This window comes from Sorex fumeus, unplaced genomic scaffold (assembly GCF_029834395.1).
Source record: "Sorex fumeus unplaced genomic scaffold, SorFum_2.1 ptg000061l, whole genome shotgun sequence".
Lineage (NCBI taxonomy): Eukaryota > Metazoa > Chordata > Mammalia > Eulipotyphla > Soricidae > Sorex > Sorex fumeus.
In genome coordinates this window covers 58,428,416-58,455,357 of record NW_026606118.1, presented here as the reverse complement: position 1 = coordinate 58,455,357, position 26,942 = coordinate 58,428,416, and the positions used below count along the sequence as shown (strand labels likewise).

The following is a 26,942-nucleotide window of genomic DNA, read 5'->3' as shown; positions in this document are numbered from 1 at the left end:
AACACTGAAGGGAGAAAAAAAAAAGAAAACTTATGACATTCTTTAAATGAAATCAGTCGTCTTTTTGCATTATAATTGTTTCCACTGATCAAAGTCATGTATTATCACGGTGTTCCATTCCTTGTCTTCCCTTCCGTAGTAATCACGCTGCAGTTTTCTGCTTTCCTGTGAGCGAGTGTCAGCTTTTGCTTCCTGAGTGCCACAGTGGGGTCCTCAGAGGCCCAGCGGTGGCTTTCCTCAGGGCTCAGTGCCCCTCCCTCGCCGGCCACCCCTGAAGCTGCCCGTGGCCTCAGACCTCTTGGTCCCTGTATCTGCTCTTCCGGCATCTGGTTACTCCCTCGCTTTGCACAGGTGCCCCCTTCCGTAATCGCTAAGAACGGTGCCCAGTGTTAGATGTTCCTGTGAGTTTCAGGAATCACGTTCTGAACCTCTTGGGTGCAAAGTTTATGCCCCAGCCCATCAAGTTCTCTCTCTCTGGCATTTATTTAAAGCCCTTCTGATTTCTGTTCCTTAGAAACGTACTACTTTTGGAAACCGTTCTGAATTCCCCTGCTGTGTGAATCTTCATTCGTTCTGATCTATTTTCAGCAGACTCTTAATCTGAAGATTCATAACCATCAGTTCTGTGTGAAAGAGAGAGAGAGAGAGAGAGAGAGAGAGAGAGAGAGAGAGTGTGTGTGTGTGTGTGTGTGTGTGTGTGTGTGTTTCTTTCTTACCTAGTTCTCCCTTCCCTTTTTTGCTTTAAGACAATCCTACTGTCAAGTCCCTGTGGATCCCTTGGATGATCCTTTTCTAGTTTCTCTAAGTGTTCTGCTTTCGACTGGGACTCCCTCTTCCCTTTACTCTTTTTGTCCCTGCTGGCTCCCTTGACCTCTCCATTAACATCTGGGTCTTGGATTGGATCTTGAGTGACTTCGAGGCCCCCGACTCTGAGCCTCACAGAGGGGTGCTCAGGCCCCTCCAGTCTTTACTTGGATCCCAAGTGTAGGTGTGTGGACATTGGCTAATCCCTGAGGAGTCTTCACTCTGGAAATTAAATTCTGATGTGCGGTGGGTGTTTGTTGGTGTTTCCAGATGGGGGAAGAGGTCATGGGTCCCCAGATCTGTATGCTGACTTTAACCTAATAACTCGCATTTCACCTCTGTGCCTCATCCCTGCTGACCCGTCTAGAGCCCCCCTCCTCCAGCAGCCACCATTCACCTGCCACTGGTCACCCCTTGGCAGACCACTGCCCTGGGTGATTGGTTCAGTTTCAGTGTAGCAGGTAGCCAGTAAGGAACGGGGCCATTGACCTCACGTCAGTACGTTGTCTTTGAACGAAGCTTGTGCTCACTCTCTCCAGGAACCCTTATTCCGAGAGCATAAGAGAAATGTTGACGACGTTTGGCACTGCTGCTTACAAAGTGGGCCTGAAGGTTCACCCCAACGAAGAGGACCCCCGTGTGCCCATTATGTGTTGGGGGAGTTGTGCCTACACCATCCAGAGCATAGGTGAGAGATTCTGTGGCCTGTCTCCGTCAGGCCACAAACGTACATGGGCCCGGAACCTGCGCAGGGACCCGCTGTTAAGCTGGGCAGTGCGCCTCGAAGTGAGAAGTGTGGTGTACAGACAAAATATGGGAGTGATAGCGTTTATCCACGCATTGGAGATCTCATTTGCATGATAGTTCCAGCTCGCAGTCTATTGAGGGAACGGAGGGATTGGGCAGGGGGCACCCTATCCCCCACACCTTCTTCCTCTTTGGTTTTTGGGCCATGCCCCATGGTGCTGGGGGCCTCCCCTGACTCCGTGATCCGTGGTCCCAGAAGTGCTCCACAGACAGTGCTCGCCCACCAGCCCTTGGAGCCCTTTCCCTCCCCCCTATGTCTGCTTTTTATCTGGAGTGAGTTCTTGTGAAATGAATTCAAAGATTTCGAAATCTGACAACACTGTACATTCTGCAGTTTTGTTTGGTTTTGTTTTTACTTTTTTGTTAGTTCTAAAATAAGCATAACATGGGGCTGGAGCAATAGCACAGCATGTCGGGTGTTTGCCTTGCATGCGGCCGACCTGGGTTCGATTCCCAGTGTCCCATATGGTCCCGCAAGCACCGCCAGGGGTGATTCCTGAGTGCAGAGCCAGGAATGACCCCTGTGCATCACCGTTTGTGACCCAAAAAGCAAATAAATAAATAAAAGTAAATAAAAGTAAATAAAATAAGCATGACATAAACTTTACCATCTTAATCATCTTTAATCTGCAGAAAGAATTCTAAGTGATGAAGAGAAACCATTGTTTGGCCCTTTGCCTTGCAGACTGGTAAGTCCCTTGTTTACTCAGTTCACAGAAGAGTGGAAATCAAATGGCCCTGCTGTCTTTAAAATCTTAAAATGCTTATTTAAGCGTAGATTCACTTCTCTCTACTTAAACTCAGTTTTCTGTTACTGAAGAAGCAGTATTTGCTGTTTTGGGGTTTTATGATTTTTCTCTTAATAGATCTAAGTTTGAACTTTTAATGCTTTGGTTGGAGTTACCGAACTAAGCACAGAACTCAGGGCGACAGGACAGCGGGGAGGACATTTGCCTTGCACACAGTGACCCGGGTTCGATCCCCGGCATCCCATAGGGTCCCCCAAGCACCACCAGGAGCGATTCCTGAGTGCGGAACCAGGAGCAAGCCCTGAACATTACAGGGTGTGGGAAAATCAAAGACTAAGATTCTGTAACTTAGTTCGTGCAGGACCAGCTGGGGTGCTTTTCAAAAGCTTGATCCTACCACAAGCCCTGAGAGGTTCTGGAGGTGGTTCCCAGGCATGAATGTTTCTAAGAAGCTTTCCAGAAGCCAGGCTTGAGAACCAGGAAGCGTAGGTCACTGCATTGTCTTCCATAGATTCTTTCTTAAGTCATTTGAAGAGAAGTAACAGAAAGCAAGCACCTGTCTCGTTTGGCCCAGCTTCGACCGAGATTTGCTCCTTCTCAGCAACAGTTGGTGTCTCTGGGCAGGCAGCTCGAGGCGAGGGCCCGAGGGAGCAGAATGCCTCCGCCTTGCAGTGCACCTGGGCTCCTCCAGCAGTGCTCAGGGATACCCCACCCCACAGGGAAACACTGACCCCCAGTGCTGGGGGACTCTGGTTGACCCGTGCAAGGCAGGCTTCTCGCCCCTCTCTCTCTCCCCAGCAACGCCGTAATGACTTTTGGTGGCTGCAGACATCTGATCTGTGTGACCGATTTCTTGCACGTCGTCTTCCCTGCATTTGGAATATTGCCCACGTTTTAGAGTGTGTCTTTAAAGTAACAGTGGGAAACGCTCTCAGATTTCCTGGGACTGGTGTCTGGCTGCTGTCCAGCCCGGTGCTCTGTCCTGTTCATTTCAGCAGGGCTCTCACAGGATGGGCGCCGGAGAGGGCTTCCAGCGAACAGTTAACTCAGTTTTGCTCCTTGTCGGAGCTTTGTCAAGAGATTTTGTTTCATCCCACTGAGAGAATTTTCTTTGTATCTCACCTGGCCATGCCTCAAACTAGCATTTCTTCTTTCCTTTTTTATTTTTTTTTGGGGGGGGGGGGCGCACGACACCCAGTGATGCTCAGGGATCACTCCTGGCGGTGCTCAGGGGACCAGATGGGGTGCTGGGGATCTATCCCAGGTCAGCCACGTGCAAGGCAGGTGCTCCCTGCTATGCCCTTGCCCCCAGCTAGCATTTCTGAAGGAAGAGAAGGCCCACAGATGCCGTTTCTCTCGCAGGACGACTGTCTCAGGTCACTCACCAGGTTTGCTGCGGCTCATTGGACTGTGACATCACTCTCGGTGGTACAGGGGCACTTCTGTAAACTTTTTGCATGTGAGTATTCTGTGGACTGATTGGCAGTTTATAATTTTGGCTTTCAGTGGTGTGGCCTCACCATTGTGAAACGAATTATTTTGGTTTTACTGTTATTCTTGCATTTTCGGTCTAGCTTTTACAGTCACACAGCTCTTGAGAGAAGAGATTTCAACTGGATTATAAAGGGGATTTTTTTTTCTGTTTGTTTTTAAATTTTGTTTCATTGAGGCCACACCCAACAGGGCCTAGCGGGCACCGGGGCCACCTCACTGTTGCCAGGGATTGAGCTCGGGGTCTTGTCCCTGCCAGGCCTGTGCTCTTCCTCCTGAGCCATGTCCCTGGCCCCTGGATCGAATGTATATATTTGAAAGAAGTTGGGGGCCAGACAGATGGTGCAGCAGGCAAGCGTTCGATCCCAGGCCCCGCAGACGATAGTCCCCGATCACTGCCAGTGAAACCCACAAGCCAAAAAGAGAGAGAAATGAAATACTTCCGTTGGCCTGTGAGTGTGCTGACGTCTTTGTCTTTAACCAGCATTGGTTCCCGACGACAGCCATGGAGACCTCCCGTGCATATTAGACATCGACATGTTTCACTTACTGGTAGGTACCTCGCCGTCCGCATCGCCAGGGTCGGTCACCCTGCACGCCTGGCGCTAGCCTTGCTGACTGGGTGGGCGCAGGGGGAGCTGCCTGTTTCCCTCCCACCTGAGTATCTGTGGGCCAAGGAGCCTCCAGAGAGAAGAGGCTCCCAGGAACCCCGTCGAGAGGCGCGGCCAGCGGCAGCCCTGCCTCCCTGACCGTCTCGTTGCTTCTTCCCTGTGGGAGACCCCAGCAGCGCTCGCCCCATGACGGGCTGACCACCTGGGAGCTCAGCCAGCTGGGCATGGGCTTCGCATGTGGGGGGCCAGGTTCGGTCCCTAACAGCCCCTGGTCCTGTGAGCCACCCAGCCCCTCGCCACCGCCTCCACCCTCCAGAACACCAGCTGTCCCCTTGGTTCTGACAGTAGTAGTGACGTTTCTTTCCGGTTTGGATGCAGAGTGGCCTCAGCAACAGCCACAAGGTCACCCCCAGCCCACCTCCTCATTCATTCTCCCCACAGCCCCCACCCGACTCACTCAACATTCCCACTTCTGTCATGTAGGCCAAGGGTCTGTCGTTTGTGACTGTGGTTCCGTCCCTATCCCCCCGTTTGATCATTAGTGACATTGTCCTGCATTTGTCCTCCTCCCTCCGCCTTCGTCCAACTCCAAGGTCACAGCAAACTACGTGATTCTGTGTTTTCTCGGGGCCACGGCACCTCGACCTGCTGCTCTGCGTGTGGGCATGCGGGTGGTCTCCGCATCCCGGCTGGGGAACTAACCACTGCAGTAGACATAGGCATGCGTGTATATCTTTTCAGAGGAACTTTTTTTTGTGTGTGTTGGGGCGTCGGTGCCAAGAAGTAGAGTCACTGTGTCACAGGGGAATCTAGGCTTTCTTTGCTGAGACCCACTTCAGCCTTTGAATATCAGATTCAGTGCGTCCTGCATCTTTGTGGTCCAAAACTCATGACTTCCCCACTGTGTTTAGAAGTGAGCTATTATTGTTATCATGGGGGACTCACCTGGCAAATAAAAGTTTAGTGCCCGTCATGACACCTGCAGCTGGGGCCAGAGCGATAGCACAGCAGGTAGGGCGTTTGCCTTGCACCCGGCTGACCAGGGTTCGATTACCAGCATCCCATATGGTCCCCCCAGCACCGCCAGGAGTAATTCTGAGTGCAGAGTCAGGAGTAACCCCTGAGCATCGCCAGGTGTGACCCAAAAATGAAAAAAAGACACCTGCACGGTCTTTGTGGAACATCTCATGTGTGCCCTTTAGGATCGAAGATGAGAGGCCAGAGAGATAGTCCGGCAGGTGGGGCCCTTGGCTGGGTTCGAGGGTCCCCAAGTGTGTCGGGAGTGATCCCTGAGCACTGCCAGATGTGGCCCCAAAACAAAAACAAAAAGAATAAAGTTGAAGGTGTAAATTCGGAAAGGGGTGAGCACATAAAGCGGAAATGAGTTTCGCTGTGAAAGACGAAGCAATCTCTCTCTCTCTCTCTCTCTCTCTCTCTCTCTCTCTGTTTGGTACCCAGGTGAGCTTGGTGCTGGCTTTCCCTGCATTGCAGTGTCAGGACTTTTCAGGGATCAGCCTTGGCACTGGGGATCTTCACATTTTTCATCTGGTTACTATGGCACACATCATTCAGATTTTACTTACCTCGTGTACAGGTGAGTGACTTTTTTTTTTAAATCAACTTATTGAAGGAATTGGGTCATTCCTTTTTAAGTTTACATAGAAGTCTTCCTGGAGGAAGAGGGGCTTGCATAAGAATAAATTATAACTAGGATGATTGGGGCTTTTTTCTTTCACCTACCTTCCTGTGAAATGTTTTGAAATAAATGCCTTTTTCCTGTTAAAGCCCTCCAACTGGGTGACTGTGTTTGCTTCCTGTTGTATTACGTAAGTCTCGGAGCCTTCCCAGAGACTGCATTTTAGGTGGTTCTAGCCAGGGCGTGCAGACATGGTGTCCTGAAGCACACTGGCTGCTTCTCCCAAAGCCTACTGGACCCTTGTCCTGATGGCTCCATGCTGTGCCCACACGGTTGGTCGAGAGGGCATGGCCACCTCAAGTGTGAACGATTCTGAGTGCCACAGTAGGGCGATGAATACGCGAATACAACAGACTAACATTTCCGTATCCTTCAGAAGCGAACGGCATGGATCAAGAAAATCCTGCTGGCGAAGAAGAATTAGCAGTTCTTGCTCTGTATAAAACATTGCACCAGTATACAGGAAGGTGAGATGGTAATTTTACATATTAGCTCTCCATCCCCCCCCCACCAAAAAAAAAAATGTTGACGATAGCACAAGAAAAGAATTTACTTGTTTTTTAAGAGAAATTGCTTTATGTTGGCGTGTTCAGACAAGAATACACAGGAGTGATCTGCTGGACTCTTAAACGTAATTTTCCAGGACCAGAACAATAGCATAGTGGTAGGGGGTTTGCCTTGCACACGGCCGACCTGGGATCAGTCCTTGGCATCCCAAATGGTCCTCCTTATACTGCCAAGAGTAATCCCTGAGCATCACTAGTTGTGGCTCAGAGGACCAAAAAAAAAAAAAAGAAAGAAAGAAAGAAAATGATTTCCATTATTTATTTTGCATGTGGACCAACCTAGCTGTGCACAGGGGCCGTGCAGTGCAGGGGTCAAACCGCAGGGCTTGACAAACTTGAGCTCTCTCCCCAGGCCCTAAGGGAAAGGGTTGAATTTTGGATGTATGTGTTCTGCTGTTCAGAGTTGAGGGTCAAACGCAGGGCCTCGGGCTTAGGAGGCATATGACCTCACACTGAGTCATCCGCATAGTCATAGGAGGTGTTGTGTTCTGTGAGGGGTGGTGTGATCTGTGGGAATTATCATGATCTCCTCACTCGCCCCTGCGGGTCACTTCACTGTTCAGACAAGACCATGTTGTGTTGGCCAGAGAGGTAGCACGGGTTGAGGCACTTGCCTTGCATTCAGCCCGCCCCACTTCATCTCCAGCATGCCAGGAGTAAGCCCTGAGCACAGAGCCAGGAGTATGAGCACAGCCAGGTGTGGCCCAAAAGCAAAAAAAAAAAAAAAAAGAAACTGCTGAGCCTCCCATGACACTGTCGCGCTGTGGACCATCTTCTGTTTGGGGCATCCGGCACAGAATAGTCGTGATATGGCACAGACTTTGAAAGGTGCCGTTCTCAAGCATGTGGCCATTGGGTATTTTTTCAAATGCAAATTAACATCGTGGATTTCTGTTTTGTTTTGTTTTGTTTTTGACCCACACCCGGCGATGCTCAGGGGTTCCTCCTGGCTCTGCACTCAGGAATGACTCCTGGCGGTGCTCGGGGGACCCTGTGGGATGCTGGGAATCAAACCCGGTCGGCTGCGTGCAAGGCAGAATGCCCTCCCCGCTGTGCTATCGCTCCAGCCCCAACATCATGGATTTAAAAGGGGACATTCAGGGTCACCGGGAGCACATACACGTATGCATTAGGCCTTCACATCGTATTGGTATCATGGGGGGCACTGTGACAATTTTCTTTTTCTTTTTATTTATTTATCTATTTATTTATTTATTTGCGGGCTGGAGCGATAGCACAGCGGGTAGGGCGTTTGCCTTGCACGCAGCCAACATGGCCGACCCGAGTTCGATTCCTCCGCCCCTCTCGGAGAGCCCGGCAAGCTACCGAGAGTATTCGATATGCCAGACACAGTAACAACAAAGTCTCCAATGGAGACGTTACTGGGCCCGCTCGAGCAAATCGACGATCAACGGGAGGGCCTTTACCTTTACCTTTACCTTATTTATTTATTTATTTTGAGCCATGCCTGGTATTGCTCCAGAATTACACAGCAAAGGTTGGGGGTGGGGGGGTGGGGCGGATCAGAGGGGACCACATGAACCACCTGCGAAACATGTGCTCCAGCCCATTTTGCTATTTCCCCAGCCCTCACCCCTCACTTAACTTCCCAACCGTGTGTGTCAAGAACCAAAAGCGTTGGGGGGACAGCGAAGCGTGGCCCCAGTGGCGGAGCGCCTGCCTGCCTGCCTGCCTGCCTGCCTGCCTGCGGCCTTCCCCCCTTCCTTCCCTGCCTCGTGCCTCACCCACTGGGGCCTGCCCTCACCACCCTCTTCGCATTTCTCTCTTACAGTGCCTTGAAGGAAGTGCCCTCTGCCTGGCATTTGTGGAAGAACGTCAAAGCTGGAATCTTGCCTTTCTTGAAGTGTTCGGCTTTGTTTTTCCATTACTTAAATGGAGTTCCTGCTCCACCAGAAATTCAAGGTACGTCTTCTTTTTCCTCTTTTCCTTCTGCCCGTTTGCAAGCCCATGCAGACGAGCATTCAAGATAGGTGCTTTTTTTTAATTTCTGTTGGGGTGCAGTTAGACCCATCCAGCCATGCTCAGGGCTTACTCCTGGCTCTGTGCTCAGGGATCACTCCTAGCAGGGCTTGGGGGATCATATGGGGTGCCAGGGATTGAACCCAGGTCAGCTGCGTGCAAGGCAAGCGCCCTACACCCTGTACTCTTTCCCTGGCCCCCAGAATGTGCTCTTGAGTACTGAGTCACATCCCCAGCCCAAGGCCATATTTTTCTACTTCATTTGAAAATATAGAAAACACATAGTCTTTGGGGGCAGGAGTGATAGCACAGCGGGTAGGGCGTTTGTTTGCCTTGCATGTGCCCAACCCGGGTTCGATTCCCAGCATCCCATATGGTCCCCTGAGCCAGGAGTAATTCCTGAGTGCAGAGCCAGGAGTAACCCCTGAGCATCGCCAGGTGTGACCCAAAAAGAAAAAATACATAGTCTTTCACTTCTACACTTTAGAGCAGAGGTGACTTGGGAAAAATTAAAAGTGATAAATACTTGGAACACTGACTGTTGGTCACATAGTTGACTGGCAGTAAAGACAGGATAAAAATACACGCTCCTGTCTCAGGCTTTATTTGGATCTTAGTGATTGTGCTACTGACATACATAAAATTGTCCTGGTTTTGCAGTCCCAAGTTTAAAATGCTTATATTCTCATTAATGGTTCAGTGACCTTATTACATGAATAAAATGACTTCAGTAAAGCCTGGCGATTCCACATCCTTGTTTTCCTCTCCTTTGGTCTGGTCTGGTTGGGGGCCCCCCCTGGTGTTGAGGGTCACTCCTGGTGTTGTTTGGGGGGATGAACTTGGGACTTCTGTCTGCAAAGCTTGGCTCTGGCCTATTGAACCACTGCCTGGCCCAGTTTCAGGTGTTTGACTTGGTGGGAGGGGCTTATAGGTGGTATGGTGTGTTTGGGAGGGGGGGAAGGCTTACACACCGCTGGTTACACTCATTCAGAATAGAAACTTGAGAATCTGCTCCTGGTCCTTGTAAGCATCGCTCTCTTCTTCTCCGTTTGCAGTGTCTGGAACAAGCCATTTTGAACATTTATGTACTTACCTTTCCCTGCCAAACAACCTCTTTTGCCTTTTTCAAGAAAATAGTGACATAATGAATTCACTGATTGAAAGGTAATGATTTACACTTGTTTCTACCTTCGTAGTCAATAGTTACGGTTCGAACCAAATTCTGATTTGTTGCCGTATATTACAGACTAGTCAGATAGCCTGGCAGGATTCCGTGTAATTCAGACAGTAAAGACTCAGTCTTCTCAGCTAAGAATCGTATCTTTTCAGTAGGGGTTTTGCCAAACTAGTGGATCACTTAAGCAGATTTGTATGGAAGGAGTGTCATGATAGAGATGTTTATCTCCAGTTCCATCCCCGGCATCCCACTTGGTCCCCTGAGCACCACCAGGAGTAATTCCTGCGTGCAGAGCCAGGAGTAACCCCTGAGCATAGCTGGGTGTGCTCAGATGACCCAAAAACTTCAAAAAAAGATGTTTATTTCCTCAGATGTCCTGGCTTGTTGGGGTGTCTATCTCTGCTTCATAGATTTCTGGAACAGACACAACTTCCAGCATTTTTATTTACTCCAGTACTTTAAATTTCAGAAAACGGAAGTCTAGAGAAAACAAACTATAAATAATAGATTTAAGACTACTACATGACTGGTTTTTGTTTCGGGGTCACACCCAGTGATGCTGACCCTGCACTCAGGGATCACTCCTAGCAGGACTCGAGACTGTCTGGGATACCAGGGATTGAACCCAGGTCAGCCCCGTGCAAGGCGAGGGCCCTTGACCTGCTGTACTATCTTTTTTTGCGGGGGAGGGGTAACACTCAGCGATGCTCAGGGGTTACTCCTGGCTCTGCACTCAAGAATTACCCCTGGCAGTGCTCAGGGGACTCCATGGAATGCTGGGAATCGACCCGGGTCGGCCGCGTGCAAGGCAAACGCCCTACCCGCTCTGCTATCACTCCAGCCCCAACTGCTGTACTATCTTTCCAGTCCTGAAATATGACTGTTCTACCCCTAGGAGAGTAATTATTTACATATCACATATACCAATATTACATATTATTTACATATCTGTTGAGAAACTGACTCTGAGCATATTGTATATATGTATATATTCCTACATCCAAACATTTTTTTTTTAATTCGAGCAAAAGGACTTGTTCAAAGAGGACATACAAATGGTAAAGAAAAGGAAGAAAAAAAAAGATACAAAACCATCTTCAACATCACTAATCATTTCCTCATGAACATGCAATTTAATGCCACTTTAACGCAACTTAAAACAACGGTGTCATGGATACTCTTTCACATCCACTTATTTGGGGGCTGGAGTCAAAAAGAACAGGCGGGAAAAACAAGTTTGGGTGGGAATACTGAGAAATGGACATCAACGGCGCATTGCCGATAGAGGCAGAGAAGAGTGGCCACTCAGAAGACAGGAGGGCAGTTTCTCAAAGTAATGAATGTAGAATCACCACATAAGAGAGCAGTTCTACTTCTCGGTATGTTATTGCAAAAGAGATGCAAGTAGGGGCCCAGCAGATATGTATCCTTGTTCTTAGCAGCATTGTTCGTGGTATTTGCAAGGTAAAAGCAGCCGAATATCCATCCGCAAACAGATAAGCAAAATATGGCATGTACAACGGTGAAATAGGGTACAGTCTTAACAAGGAATATAAAGTGGACATACGCTACAATGCATGTTGGAAGTTGAACCATAAAGATATTTTGCTAAATGAAGTAAGCCTAGCACGAAAGAACAAATGCTGTTCATTTTCCTCTGCGAGTTAGCTGGAGTTAACAGTTCAGAGAGACAGAGATAAAATGGCCATTACCAGTTGCAGGGATAAGGAAGCAGTGAACTAATGCTTAGCAAGGCGTGTTTCAATTGGATGATGTTGCCCAGACAGGCACGGAACCATAGAAAGAAAGATAGTTAAAATGCTGGATTACGAGCTGGAGCAATAGCACAGCTGGGGGTGGGAGTGGGGGGTTGCCTGCATGCAACTGACCGAGAGGTTCAATTCCCAGCATCCCATATGGTTCCCCTGGGCACCGCCAGGAGTAATTCCTGAGTGCAGAGCTAGGATTAACTAACCCCTATGCATCACCAGGTGTGACCCAAAAAGCTAAAATAAAATAAACAATAGTAAAATATAATAAATTTTTTAAAATGGTGAATTAGGGGGCCTGGAATGATAGTACAGCGGGTAGGGCGTTTGCCTTGCACACGGCCAAATCTAGTTTGAACCCTGGCATCGTGTATGGTCCCCCGAGCACCTCCAGGAGTAATTCCTGAGTACAGAACCAGGAGTAATTCCTTTGCGTTGCCAGGTGTGACCTAAAAAGTCCAAAAGAAAGGGAAAAAAAAAGGTAAATTAGGGCCAGAGAGAGCGAACAACAGCTGAGATACTTGCCTTGCACATGGTCGACCCAGGTTGGTCCTAACACTACGTATGGTCCCCTGAGCACTTTCAGGAATAATTCCTGAGCACCACCAGGTGTGCTGCACACACTACCTCATGGTGTTTCACTAATAAAACTTTTTTTAAAAAAATTAAAATAAGCTAGACTGGAGAGATATTTACAGCAGGTAAGGCACTTGCCTTGCACTCAGCCAAACCAGGTTTGATTCCCAGCATCCCCTATGGTCCCACTGAGCTCAGTCAGGAGTAATTCCTGAGTGCAGAGCCAGGAGTAACCCAGGTTGGCCTGAGAAAAAGAAAAGGTAAATTGTGTAACGTGTCTTTTACCATGGTTCCAAAAATTTAATAATTATATGTAATGGTCTTAGCGCCAGATAATATGAATTTGTTCTTAATACAGATTGTGTTTTTCTCAGTCTCCAGATTAATAGATTAATAATATATAGTCATAGATTTAATATATGAAATATTATTGCTTTTAGAAAATCACAAATTATATTCTCCTAATTTTAAAAGTTGCAGGCAAATTATGGTATTCTTCCAAGCTTCTTTTGATGAGGTAAAATATATCATATTAATTAAACCATAAAAAATTGTTTTTGTCTTACTGGATTTGGGGGTGGTGAGGGGGGAGGAATTCTAATTCTGGCCCTTCAAAAGAAAAAAACAGATGTTTTTGTCTTCCATTTTTTTTTTAAAGTTGGTGTCATAATGTTGAAGTCAAAAGATTTCTAGAAGGTGAAAGAAATGCCATAAGGTAAGTTAAAAATTGTCAGACACAGAAAAGTTGTCTGTCATGTGGGACAGAAGAAAACATAGCGGGGGGAGTAAGAGACGCCCAGAGTAGAGAGACAATAATCAGCAATGGAAAACAAATGATCTAATGATGCCTTTTTGGCAGGTCTGATTGTTGGGGAAAATGCCAAATAATAATGGTGGGTCTTTTGTCGTGATATTGAATGGGATCAACAGAGAGAGAGAGTAAAGTGGAGATCATCTGGCTCACAGGCAGGGGGAGGGCTGGAAGGGGGGTATCCTGGGGTCACTGGTGAAGGGATGGGCATTTGATCATTGTATGACCGACCGAGACTTAAACTGAAAGGCTTTGTGACTATTCTCACGGTGATTCAATAAATAAAAAATTTTTTTAAAAAAGTACAGAGACAAGAGCAGGTGGAACTGCTGTCTTCAGGGTGCCGTGGGGCAGGGAGTCGGGAGGGAACCAGGACTGTGGTCATGGGCGGCGCCCTCGTGACATGTGGGAAACGCACCAGTGCCCTCGGTGACATGTGGGACACGTATGGCACCCCGGTGACGTGTGGGACATGCATGGCGCCCTCAGTGATGTGTGGGACACACACGGCGCCCTCAGTGACCCGTGGGACATGCACTTGCCCTCTCAGCCATGGTACCGTGGGCAGGGCGTTTGCCTTGCAGGCTGTGGACCCGGGTTCCAGCCCCAGCATTGGGTCCCCCGGCATTGCCAGGAGTGACCCCAGAACAGAACGAAACAGCAGCAGCAGCAGCAGCAGGAAGGGGCTGGAGCTACAGTACAGCGGGAGGGCACTAGCCTGGGCTGGGTCCCACCACCACATACAGACCCTGGGCCCGGAGTCAGCCCCAGCACTGTGGGCCCCCCCCCCCCCCCACACACACACACACCCTCAAAAGCGTTCAGAGCAAATGAGAGCCCTGGAGACGGCATGGCAGCTCCCTGGCTCAGAGCATCATCAGCCACTCCGGAAGGAGGCGACGGGTGGAGATTCAGCTCTGGGCTTGTCCTGAAGCAGAGGAGGACCCAGAGGGAGGGGGTGCCGGGGGCAACCAGAGGGCCGGTGGGGGAGGCGGTACAAGAGCAGACGAGTGTTCGGGGCCAAGAGCAGTGGGACAGGGGGTAGGATGTTTGCCTTGCACATGGCCGACCTGGGTTCGATCCCTGGCATCCCAGATGGTGCCCTGAGCACCGCCCTGCCCGCTGTTCCCTGGCTCCAGCCCCAGCTGGGAACTCTTCAAGTAATGCATGGGGCAGTGACGAGTCCACCCCACGGTTCTAACTTGATCTTTCCGTAACCTGGCAGCTGTCACCGTTGGCTTCATTTTTGTTTTTCAGGTACCCGAGAGAATCTAACAGGTTGATAGAGCTTCCGGAAGATTACAGCAGTCTGATTAACCAGGCCTCTAATTTCTCGTAAGTATTAAGCGTTTGCTAGGACTGAGATCAGGTCTCGGCACAGGATCGGAGGGGATTCTGTGCTGATTGATTTGGGCGGCCAGGTCAGGGCTTCGGGGCCCTTGCTACTCCCCACCTGCTTCAGGCATCATCCCGAGAGGATTCAGAACCTGGCACAGGAAAGAGGGTGAAGGGGACACGCGTGACACTTCTCTGTTGCACTCTCAAGGCACAGGGTCCGAGTGGCACACACCATGTTAGCGCGTGTGGACCTTCCCGGGCTGAACAGTGGTGTGGGAGAATCAAGGTGCTAGCTTCACCACTGAAGCCAGTTGAGAACCATCAAATGACGCTTCTAATACTATGCGTATTTTACATCTTTTTTTTTTTATTTCTTTTGACATGAACTCTAGATCTTTTTCATTGAACATTGTAATATCTTAGATGTTGACATATGTAAAAATCCATTCCTGGGGCCGGAGCAATAGCACAGCGGGTAGGGCATTTGCCTTGCATGCGGCTGACCCGGGTTCAATTCCCAGCATCCCATATGGTCCCTTGAGCACCACTAGGGATAATTCCTGAGTGCAGAGCCAGGAGGAACCCCTGTGCATCGCCAGGTGTGACCCAAAAAGGAAAAAAAAAAAATCCCTTCTTTTGCCACCTTTCTGTAGTATTTTGTTATATAAAATATAACAGACTTACACTTTTTCTCCTGGTTGAGGACTTTATCTTTTCTTTCTTTCTTTCTTTCTTTCTTTCTTTTTTTTGTTTGTGGTTTGGTTTTAGGGTCACCCTCAGCGATGCTCAGGGGCTCCTCCTGGCTCTGCACTCAGGACTCTGCCCTGGCGGTGCTCGGGGCGGGGGAGCGGGGGGACCATATGGGTTCTGGGGATGGAATCTGGGTGGGCCGCGTGCGTGGCAGGCGCCCTCCCCGCTGCCCCGTCTGTCCCTCCAGCCCCGTGGACGGGGTCTTCTCTCCAGCCGGTCTGGAGTGCCTCCAGCATGTGGGGGCGTATCCGGGGCCAGTGTTCCCCCTGCCCTGTTCTAGAAACTTTCCCCGGGCCCGTGGCGCTGTGGTGGGTGCCGGCTCCCGGCCGCGCCTTATGTATGCTCTCTCTCTCCGTGTCCCCTGAGGTGCCCCAAATCGGGCGGCGACAAGAGCAGGGCCCCGACGCTATGCCTGGTGTGCGGGACGGTGCTGTGCTCGCAGAGCTACTGCTGCCAGACGGAGCTGGAGGGGGAGGACGTGGGCGCCTGCACGGCCCACACCTACACGTGCGGCTCCGGCGTGGGCATCTTCCTGAGGTGAGCAATGAGGAGCTTCTGCCATGGTTCTACCTTGTGCCTTCTTTCTCCAGGCCCATCCTCCTCACGTCATTCTCCCCGGTGTCCTCAATTTTCTTAATGTATTTGCGGGGGGGGGGGGGGGGGGGGGGGGCTGGGGGCCACACCTAGCCGTGCTCCAGGTTTACTTCTGGCAGTGCAGGGTCTTACAGGGGGCTGGGGTTGAACCTGTGTCAGCCGCATGCAGGACGCGCACCCAGTCCCTGTCTCCCTGGTCCCCGTGCTCAGTGTTGTACTCGGGTGTCGTGTCCTTGTGGATGTGTGAGGCGTGGCCGGTGGCCTTGCTGTTTTGTTTCATCGCTGTCTGCTCCCGTGTGGGGCACTGAGACCACCATGACCCACAGAGGGGCAGAGGGCTCTGCCGCCTCGGGGCTTGTTGTTTGAGGGAACGAGGAGGAGACTGACGTGAGAAAGGGAGGGACAGGCCCGGAATGAGCCCTCTCACGTGGGCTGGGATCACTGCAGGAGTCGGCGTACCCTGAAAACTGGCCCGCAGAGGGGGGCAGCTTGTCAGGCGGAGGGCAGGGCCCTGGAACTGAAGGCGGGAGCCCCAGTCATGAACTGGGCTGTGACTCACAGTGCCTCGACTTTTCAGTGTCACTTTCAAAACAGGGTCAGAGGATTCTCAAAAACTGAGAAATTGAGCTCCCGTTTTGACCCAGCAATCCCACTCCTGGCCTGGGAATATATCCCGGAGAGGCAAAAAAAAGTATAGTTGAACTGACATCTGCACTTGTATGTTCATTGCTACACTGTTCACAATAGCCAAAATCTGGGAAAAACCCGAGTGCCTGAGAACAGATGACTGGTTAAAGAAACTTTGGTACATCTACACAGTGGAATACTATGCAGTAATTAGAAAGGATGAAGTCATGAAATTCGCAAACAAGTGGTTCTACGTGGAAAGTATCATGCTAAGTGAAATGAGTCAGAAAGAGAGGGACAGATGTAGAAAGATTGCACTCATCTGGGGAATATAAAGTAACAGAATGGGAGACGAACACCCAAGAATAGTTGATATAAGTACCAGGAGGTCTGCTCCACGGCTTGGAAGCCGGCAGCACATGCTGGGGGAAAACGCAGCTCAGATAGAGAAGGGAACATCAAGTAAAGGGTGTTTGGAGGATTCTCCCAGGATGCGAGATTCGTGCTGAAAGTAGACTAGAGACCGAACATGATGGCTACTCAATCCCTCTATTGCAAACCACAACACCCTAAAGGAAAGAGAGAGCAAAAGGGAATGTCCTGCCATAGAGGTGGGGCGGGGAAGGGGGGGTGTTGGAGGTATGGGAGGGCTACTGGGATCAGTGGTGGTGGAGAATGGGCACTGGTGGAGGGATGGGTACTCGATCATTGTATAACTGAAACCCAAACACGAAAGTTTGTAAGTCTACAACTGCACCTCATGGTGTCTCACTAATAAAAAAATAATAGTAATACAAATAAATAAAAAGGGGTCAGAGCCATCTTAGAGTGGGGAGGGTATTTGCCTTGCACGTGGCTGACCCAGGTTTGGTCCCCACCACGCCATATGGTCCCTGAGCCCACCAGGACTCATCCCTGAGCACCACCTGTTGGGGTGGCAGTCAACAAATGTGAAATAAGATTCTTAGACTGGAGGGATAGAACAGTGGATAGCAGGACACTTGCTTTTTCTAAAACAGACCTGGGTTCAACCCCCAACACCCCTTTTAGTCCTCCAAGCCCCACCAGGAATGAGCCCTGAGCACCCCAGGTGTCTCTCCCCACACCCCGCTCCCCCACACACACCCCCACAAAAAAGGTAAGTAGGAAAAAACACTGGGACGCCCCTGGGCAGACAGCACAGAGCGTGTGAAGCAGGGAGAGATGTGAGTTGCGCTCTGTGCCTCTTTACTGGGGGGCGGGGGGAACAGCGGTGATGCTCAGGGCTGACTTCTGGCTCTGTGCTCGGGGAATCACTCCTGGCGGTGCTCCCATCTGGGATGCCGGGCACCGAACCATCTGCCGCATGCAAGGCAGAGCTGCCAGGCAGACACCTGGGACCTCAGTGTCCTTCTTTCTCTCCTGCCAGTTTTTTGTTTTTGTATTTGTTTGTTTGGGGGCCACACCTGCCGATACTCAGGGTTTACTCCTGACTCTGCGGTCAGGAATCACTCCGACAGTGCTCGGGGGACCAGGTGGAAAAGTGGGTACCAAACTTGGGTCTTCCACATGCTAGGCAAGCCCTAACTGCTGTATTGTCACACTCTGGCCCTTCTTACCAATTCGTTTGTGTGTGTGTGTGTGTGTGTGTGTGTGTGTAGCAAGAAGGTTGTTAATTTAAACTTATTTAGAAAGTTACGAGGGGAGAGAGAGGGAGAAGTGTGTGCTGAGGAGAGAACGCAGGCTTCTCCAGAGCGGGAACAGGCACGCCAAGAAATAGACAAGCAAGCGAGATTCAGGGGGAGCCCGGGCTTGGGGACCCCCTCTGGCCGATTCTGATCCAGTCGTGTCAGCCTCTGGTTGCCTGTAAGCCGGGCGCGCACGCTGCTCTTCACTTGGGAGGGTCTCCACTGCGAGAGCCAGTTCGTTCTGGAATTCTCCGGAACCTCTCCCACGGGGTGTCGAGGTTCCCGTGCCCTTGGGGCTTAGACCCTGGCCGCTGTCTCCTGCAGAGTGCGCGAGTGTCAGGTGCTGTTTCTGGCCGGCAAGACCAAAGGCTGCTTCTACTCTCCTCCTTACCTGGACGACTACGGCGAGACCGACCAGGGGCTCAGGTAAGGCCCTGCCCGCGCCGCCTGGGGAGGTGGGCCCGGGCACTTTGAGAGGCCGAGAGAGAAGAAATTCAGCTGAGCAGGGCTCGTCCTGTTACTCGAGAACCTAGTGGACCCGGAGGCAGACAGAGAGAGCAACACAGCAGCCTCCTAGGCCTGCTCGGATTCCCTCCTCTGCGGAGTTTTATTGCTGTAGCCTCAGCTCAGGTGCTGTCGGGAAATTTCACACCGTCCATCGTGGACGGAGGTGCAAGTCGTGACCTGAGTGTTGCCTGGCCCTCTGCAGGGGAGCTGGGGGGGCCAGGCCACAGGGGACCTGCCCATGTGAGCACGCCCAGGCGGACCCTGAGCTTCAGTGCCCCTAGAAGTCGTTGTCCTTTGTCTGCTTTTTTCCGAGAAGCAGGTGGCCAAGAGGGGGCGGGGAGACCCGCTGCCTCAGGAACCTTCTCCTCTGTGATCCCCTCCCCACCCGCCCCTTTGAATTTTACATTTCAGCCACAGAGTAATAAACAGGTAGTTTCAGCCTCGGCCCCGCCCTCGCCACTCCTGCCCCCTCCCCGCCCTTCACCCCACACTGGGTGGGTGCGAGGGGGCCCTGCCAACTTCCCTGCGCCCTTCAGCGCTCAGTCCCCTGCGGAGGTTCTCACAAACCTCCAGGGCGAGCATCTTCGTGGCCATGGTCGCCTGGGAGAACAGACTTTGCCGCTGATCTGAAAGCCCCATCCCTGGTGACTTCCTGCCCCGGGGTCCGGGCCGGGGGCGTGCGCGCTGAGGGGGGCCAAGCCCCTGAGCACCTCTCTCCCCGCAGGCGGGGCAACCCTCTGCACCTGTGCACGGAGCGCTTCCGGAAGATCCAGCGGCTCTGGCAGCAGCACAGCATCACGGAGGAGATCGGGCACGCCCAGGAGGCCAACCAGACCCTGGTGGGCATTGACTGGCAGCACCTGTAGCCGCCCCCCCCACCACCACCCCCGAGGACGCTTGGATTCGTGTGGCCCACTGGGCTTTTCAAGCGAAGGAATAGGAAGTAGGTTCCACCGGATTTGGAAATAAACTCTTCGCGTCAGCTTTTTCTTCCCAGTTTAATCTTTCTAGTGTCCTGGCTCCGGGCCGGAGGAACTCACCTTCCATCAGCAGCTTCCCGCACACCGTGGACCGTGGCCCCGGGACGGAACTCGCGGTCCTTAAGAGTCCGGCGCCAGCATCTCCGGGAGCTGGACCAGCCCCCGTCCCGATCCCGCGCTGAACACCGTGGCAGCAAGCAAAGCCATCGGGCCCGGGGAGGAGGGGGTGGCCGACCCCCCGGTCCTCTCAGTGACTGCCCGCGCTAGGGCTCGGTCGGACCCCTCCCTCCCGAGCTCCGGGGCCCTGCACGGGCGCTGCGTGTCTCCACGGGACTAAGGAACCTGCTGGCCGAAGGCAGCCTCGGAAAGGCAGCTCCTCCCAAGCTCCACAGAGCTGTCCAGGGGCCTTTGTTTCCCTTTTTTGGCAAGACTTTGGACTTTGAGAGAGGAAAAAAAAAAGAAAAAAAAAACTTTAAAGGGCTTTATGGAAACTTCAAGAGGATCCTAATTTTCCAGATATGTTCTCGTGCTCCTCAGACCAGAGTCAGAGAGTGCGTCTCGTCGGAGCTGGTGCGCCTTGAGAAACAACAGCAACAAAAAAAAGCAAAAACGAGCAGGGAGTCTCCGGGGCCGGGGTCTGCGTGAGTGTTGCTGCCGTGTGCCCTCCACTCGCTCTCTCTCTCCCCAGGACCCCTGGGTTCCTGCAGCGCCGCCCACCCCGTTGCCCGTCACTGGCTCCCCAAGCACCGGCCAAGAGCTTGGTCAATTGTGGGAGGTGCGGACGCCGAGCCGCCCTCAGTCAAACCAAGGGGCGAAGGGAAAACTCGTAGCTGGTTTTTTTGGCCCGCGAAATGAATGACCCTTGCGGACTGCAGTGGGCTTCTGACCGCGTGGGACATCCAGGGCCCCGTGGTCCGGGAAGGGCAGAAACCCAGGCCTCAGTCTAAAGGCGACGTTGGAGGCGGGAGACGTAACACAAGCCTCACGCATGAAAGGCCGGGTCCCAGCACCCCGCAAGCCCCTGAGCCACTGTTCGTGCCGCCCCCCACCCCCCTCCCGGGCAGCACCCGCACCCAACTCGGCCCCACACATCCCGGCTCTCAGGCCTTTCTTTTGTCTGTAATTTCTGCCAGGTGTGACTCCAAAAACAGCAACAAAAAGACATCTGTCTGATTCCGTGTTTATTTCGGCCTTTGTCACGTGCTCTTCCTCTAGCTTGAAAGAGAGAGAGTGTGTGTGTGTGTGTGTGTGTGTGTGTGTGTGTGTGTGTGTGCGCGTGCACACACACGCACGAGTATGAGTCTTGAGTGTGTGTACAAGTGTGAGTCTTTGCGTATGTGAGTGTGAGTATATGAGTATGTATGTGAGTTTGTGTGTGTGTGTACGAGTGTATGAGTGTGTATGTGAGCGTGTGTGTGAGTATATGCGTATGGATGTGTGTGTGTGTGTGCGTGTGCGCGTACGCGCGCGTGCACGCTTACCCAGTGCTAGAGATCGAACCCAGGGCCTCATATAGGCAAGCTCTCTGGCTTGGCCCACCCCAGCCGCGCCCCCTCCAGCTTTTAAGTCGGGCTCCTTCTCTGGCCTTCCCCCGCCTGTCCCCCAAGCCTGGATTCGAAAGGCCACAAGCAGGTTTCTCCCTCTGTGGATGATAAACGTGGAAATGATTCTTCCAGTGGCGCCCTCAGGCCTCGCTTCCTGGAGTCTGGAGTTCGCAGTGTCCCTGGCCCCAGCCTCCGACATGATCAGGAGTCGGAAAGATGAATTCCCACGCCGCGGGGCGTCCGCCCTGCCCTGCCCTGCCCTGCCGGGGGCCAGCCTCGAGCCCTTGTCTTCCCTATCAAACAAATCATCGTAGCCTCATGATTTGATCCGCATGGATTATGTTTATTGTAGAAATGTTTATATAACTTGCTTTTTCCATATCAGGGAAATCATTATCTGTTTAATAAATTGGCTATTAACTTTAATATCCGTGGACAACTTGTAAAATTGGAAATGTACCATATGTAAAAAGTTGAAAGATCCAAATAAATGCTCTCGATGTTGACATTACGGGACGCTGCCTCCGCCATCTTTCTCTCCTGCCCCACCCGTGGGACGGCCGTGGACGTGTCCTCCTTTGTCACCTTGTGGCCAGTAAAGTGGGCCACCTGCCCCGGCTTGAGCCGTAAGGAGCTTAGAGTATCAGTGTCGGTCACAGCCCAGCGACCTTCCGGAGACACTGCTCTGCGTGCCCAGTGATTCCAGTGCAGCGTCACCAATAGGACAGCTTGGAGCCTTTCTGGCCCTCCTCCTGAGGGACGGGGCACTGGAGGGTGTCCCAGACCTCAGACATGGGCAAACAGAATGCCCAGTGTCCCCGGCGTTGAGACCTGCGGCCAGGTCATCCTTCCCTGGTGCTCCACAGGTGCTTGCCACACACCTAAGCACTCTTAGAAGTGACGTGTGGGTCCAGAGCCATGACACAGTGGACAGGGAGCTTGCCTTGCACACAACTGGCCCAAGTTCAATCCCCAGCACCCCCTACGGTCCTCCAAGCCCGCTGGGAGTGATCCCTGAGCCCAGAGCCCGGAGTAAGTCCTGAGCACAGCTGGGTGTAGGCCAAAAACAAAAGACCAAAAATCCGCTGCATGGAGGAAGGAAATGGCTTTCCGTGTTTCCGAGGAACACACTGCCCACGCAAGCTCCTCCGTGCTGTTTCGTATCCTCGGGAAGAGGCTGGCCAGGGGAACGGGCAGTAGGTCCAGTGCCTGGTATTTGCCTGGCACTGCGTGGTCCCCAGAGCACCGCTGGGTGTGACCCCAAAATAAAAATCCTCTTGAGAACACCTGCCTCAGAAAGCCAGGTCTGTGCCATGGGCTCCCGCCTGCAGGTGGCGACGCTGCCCCCAGCCGCCTCCCTTTCCTGGCCTTGTTCTCATTGAGTTTGTTTTACAAAAAGAAAAGCCCCCCCACCCACCCCCCTTTGGGGTGTACAGTTTTCATGCATCTTTTTGTTCATTCTTCTTGGGCCGCCTCTGGTGGTGCTCTGGGGCTACTCTCAGCTCTGTGCTCAGGGTCGCTCCACTGAGCAGTGTCCTTGACCCCAGTTTTCAAACTTACTTAAACAAACACATAGTTACTTAGCCCCACTACAGTCAAGAAACAAGACCTTGGGGCTGGAGTGATAGCACAGCAGGTAGGGCGTTTGCCTTGCACGCGGCCCGACCTGGGTTCGATTCCCAGCATCCCATATGGTCCCCCGCGCACTGCCAGGAGTAATTCCTGAGTGCATGAACCAGGAGTAACCCCTGTGCATCGCTGGGTGTGACCCAAAAAGCAAAAAAAGAAAAAGAAACAGAACCTTTCCAGGGGCCAGAGAGAGAGCACAGTGGGTAGGGTGCTGCCTCTGCACTTAAGCAAACTGAGTTTGTTCTCTGGCGCCCCGTGAGGTCCCCTGAGAACTGCCAGGACTGTCCCTGAGCACAGCCAGGCATAAACCCTGCACATCACCAGGTCTGACCCAAATAACTAAAAAGTACTCAACAGTTCCAGCACCCCGAAATGTCCCCTGCGTCTTTGTGGTCACTTCCTGCCCCTACCCTAGCCCCTGATATTTTCTGTCCCGTTGTTTCACTTCTTCCAGAATCGCACCCAAGTCTGTCATAAGTCCTGTCTCACCATTGGCCCGGGCCCGCTCTCCCGGTCTCATGTTGGAAGGCCCTCGGGGGCCCAGGGGGTCTCTCCAGGCTCATCCTGTTTCGGAGGCGGGGCCAGAGGCCATCTGATTGAAAACTAAATTTTCCCTCCCTTCAAGCCCATCTGGCCCCTGAGCACAGTAAGGCTGCTTCCCCACTCGTATTTGTTGGGCCACAACCTGCAGTACTCAGGGCTTCATCCTGGCTCTGCGCTGAGAGGTCACTCCTGGCTGGGTTCAGTGAACCACGTGGGGTGCTGGGGATTGAACCCACGTCAACCACCATCACGGCAGGTACCCAGCAGGCTATACCATCACACTCTCCGGTCCTCAACAACGCTGTCACCTACCTGCACTGTCATGGCCACTCTTCTGGCAGAGTGCTCGGGAGTCCAGGTGGTACAGAGACCAAACCCAGGGCTCCCACATACAGAGCCTGGCCCCCAGCCATCTCCCTCCCCCTCCATTTTTAGGGGAACCTCCAAGCATTGCTCAGGGCACCTCAGAACATCTCCCAGTGATACTTAGGCAACACCCAGCCAATTGGGTCAATGGTTTAAGGCTTCTCGGACTCAGGGATCAGACACTGGGGGACCTCCAGGGTCACTGATCTGCCAGTCCTTAGGGGGCCCGGCCGTGCAGGGGTGAAACTCAGCCTTGTGCATGCAAGGCACCGGCACCAGCCCTTTGCCCTGCCTGAAGAGCCCTGAGTCGTCATTTTCTGCAGGAGAGGGTGCGAGGCCCTCCTGTTGACTGCCCTGCCCTGTCTAAGCTGCAGCCCTGCTGAGCCAACACTGCAGCTGGGGCCTGCAGACGGGCCTGATCCTATTAATGCCTCTTGAGGTGACTCACAGGTTATTTGCTGGGGCTCAGACCTGGCCTGGCACCTTAGTACAGAAGGTTCTAAGCTCCTGAGCTGAGTGCCCAGTTTTCACTTCACTCTGGAGTGTTTTAACAACAGCAGACCTAAGGTCCCAGGCCAGGGAGCTTGTTCTCAGGGCCTGAGTTCAATTCCCAGCATCTCGAGTTCTCCTGCCCCCCAAGACCCATGGCAGCACCACCAAGTGTGAGCAGCATCTCTGGGTCCGGGCAGCACTGCCAGGCCTGATTTCCCCTGCAGAGACCCTACTAACAAAGCCCTGAGCCCTGGGGCAGGAAAGCCCAGTGAGCAGAGCACTTGCCCCATACACGGCCAACCCTGCCTCAACCCCCAGCACCACGTATGGTCCCCTGAGCACTTCCAGGAGTGACCCCTGAGCACAGAGCAAACTGCTGGATGTGACCCAAAAGCCAAAACACAAAGCCCTAAGGCCTGTCTTTTCATGTCACCCTTCCTGACACGTCTTTCAAAACCGAGGAAAGAGGGGCCAGGGCAATATTCAGCAGGGAGGATGCTTGCCTTGCACGTGGCCGACCCGGGTTCAATCCCAGCATCCCACACGCTCCCCCACCACTGCCAAGAGTAGTTCCTGAGTGCAGAGCCAAGAGGAACCCCTGAGCACCCTTGGGTCTCGCCCCCAGAATTTTTTTTTAAACTGAGAATCTGGGTGCGTAGTATATGACTGGTATGAGGCCCTGGGTCTCATCTCTGGCATCAGAATGAAACAAACACCAAATTATTAAAAGACAAAGGGAAATTGGCTGAGACGCTTGGAAGACACTCATTCACACCGACCCAAGGAGAGAATGAGACACCCAGTCCCTGCCCTGCTGGGCACTGCTGGTCAGTCTCCCACTGGGCACCCCAGAAAGCCAACACAGCTCCCCTTGCGTGACTCACAGGGGCCCTAACTCAACATTTCCTTGTAGGGCGGTGGGTGGCGGGGATCCATTGTAACCAGAGCAGGGCAGGGTGGGAGGAAGATTTCCTCTTAAAGCACAAACATCAGGGGCCAGAGAGACAGCACGGGGGGGTTGGGGCTCTTGTCTGGCACAGGGCTGGCCCCAGCTCGACCCCGGGCATCACCTAAAATCACTCAGGGACGCTCCCACATAGGAATCTAGTTGGCCTCTGGCTCAAACTCAAGCAAGTACTAAGACTGTGGAGGTTCTGTGGTCACTATTGTCATAAATGAGGCAGCAGGAGGGGCGGAGGGACACCCAACCGCCGGCACAGCTGTCCCTGCCACACGCTCAGGGGTCCTTCTGGTCAGTGAGGTCAGGCGTGGTGCGGTCATGTCCACGGCTAGAGCTGGAGACGGGATTCGACAGGACGTGCCGCAGGCGTGGGCCTTTGACGAAAGCATCACACAGTACCATTTGTAGTGTTTATTGTACAGCTGGGGCAGCGACCTCACACTGGCGGGTGCCAGGACCCTCGCCACAGGGCACTGCCCCTCACCATCCCACTGTGGACCAGGCCCAGGGTCTCAGAGACTCCAAAGGCAAATTGATTCAACTCGGGACCAAAGTCTGACAGGAGTCCAGACAACTTGGATCTAACGGGGGTATGATTCTGGAGAACCGGAAGCCCGGGCCACACCGGAGGTGACAGTCCCCACACCAGAAACCTGAGGGCTCATTCGTCCCTTCCCTGACAATGCTCTGTCTCGCTCTGTCTCTGTCTCTCTGAGTCTCTGTCTCTCTCTGTCTCTCTCATTCTCTTGCAGTTGCTAACTCTGCAGGTGGGCTGTCTCCCACATCTCCTTGAGTGCAGAGGCATCTGGAAAGGAGAAGGAAGGAGAGGTGGGGAGAAACAGCTTCACCCTCCGGTGGGCGTTTGATGTTTCCACATCCTCTGTCATGCCACCTGAGTGGGGGGTCCCTGCACCGATCAAAAGGCAAGCCCTGGTTCCCAAGGGTGGTCTTCTGCCCAAATGTTGCTCCTCTTCCACCAAAGGGCAGCCTGCCCACCCAGAACCCCTACAGGCCAGCCAAAGGAGCTGGGCCTTTAGGGGACAGGCTTTATAGAACTTTCCAGGAACACGGCTCTCTCAGCCTCTGGCTCACTCCTGGCTAAGGGACTGAAACACAAAAGTTGTGTGTGTGTGTGTGTGTGTGTGTGTGTGTGTGTGTGTGTGTGTGTGTAGTGGACGGGGTATATTGTGTGTGTGCGTGTGTGTGTGTGTGTGTGTGTAGGGGCAGGCCGCATCTCTTCAATTCTCCTGAACACCATCTCCGCCTCAGTGCCTTGGCATGTGCAGCACTGTCCCCACCTTCGGCCCCGCAGGACCATGGTCAACCTGTCAGTGTGGCTTGTTTTAATAACAATATGTGGCCTGACGCTGTTCAGGCTCCTGTGCCATGTTCCAAGTGACGCTGAATTTCAAACAAAACAGTTAGAGGCTGGCAATGGCCAACTTGTAAAAGAGGGGCAGCCGGGGGTTCTAGTGAATTCCCGCTGCCAGAGGGTCCTGGGCCCAGGGGGTCATCAGAGAGTCCCGGTCAGTCCATCCACATCCCGATAAGTTCTAGGGTGGGGGCCTTACAGGGGATCCACTTCTTTCTTTCTTTCTTTCTTTCTTTCTTTCTTTCTTTCTTTCTCTCTTTCTTTTTTATACTTTTTGGATCACACCCAGCAATGCTCCAGGGTTGCTCCCGGCTCTGCACTCAGGAATCACTCTGGCGGTGCTCGGGGGATCTTAGGGGATGCTGGGGCTCGAACCCGGGGTTGGCGACGTGCAAGGCAAGCGCCTTCCCCGCTGTGCTATCGCTCTGGCTCCCTCATTTACTTTCTGAGTCTTTCCAATGCTCTGAGGGGAGGAGACTTCCAAGTCTTTGGAGAGCAGAGCCCCCTCTGTGCCCTCACCAGCCAGCACCCGGCC

The 26,942-nt window shown here is 52.6% G+C and overlaps 1 protein-coding gene across 2 annotated transcripts in view; it reads left to right on the top strand.

The window, feature by feature from the left end:
• The window catches only part of UBR2 (ubiquitin protein ligase E3 component n-recognin 2), a 118,230-nt gene extending 96,681 nt beyond the window's left edge, over positions 1-21,549 (top strand). For both annotated transcript variants that reach the window (XM_056126002.1, XM_056126001.1), the window contains exons 35-47: positions 1,344-1,492; positions 2,245-2,300; positions 3,723-3,819; positions 4,336-4,403; positions 5,921-6,056; positions 6,535-6,625; positions 8,517-8,647; positions 9,760-9,868; positions 12,885-12,941; positions 14,295-14,372; positions 15,492-15,662; positions 18,338-18,439; positions 19,245-21,549. In XM_056126002.1, the coding sequence (XP_055981977.1) occupies positions 1,344-1,492; positions 2,245-2,300; positions 3,723-3,819; positions 4,336-4,403; positions 5,921-6,056; positions 6,535-6,625; positions 8,517-8,647; positions 9,760-9,868; positions 12,885-12,941; positions 14,295-14,372; positions 15,492-15,662; positions 18,338-18,439; positions 19,245-19,386 (1,387 nt within the window). In that variant the 3' untranslated portion in view covers positions 19,387-21,549. The remainder of the gene's footprint in view (positions 1-1,343; positions 1,493-2,244; positions 2,301-3,722; positions 3,820-4,335; positions 4,404-5,920; positions 6,057-6,534; positions 6,626-8,516; positions 8,648-9,759; positions 9,869-12,884; positions 12,942-14,294; positions 14,373-15,491; positions 15,663-18,337; positions 18,440-19,244) is intronic.
• The last annotated feature ends 5,393 nt before the right edge of the window (positions 21,550-26,942 follow it).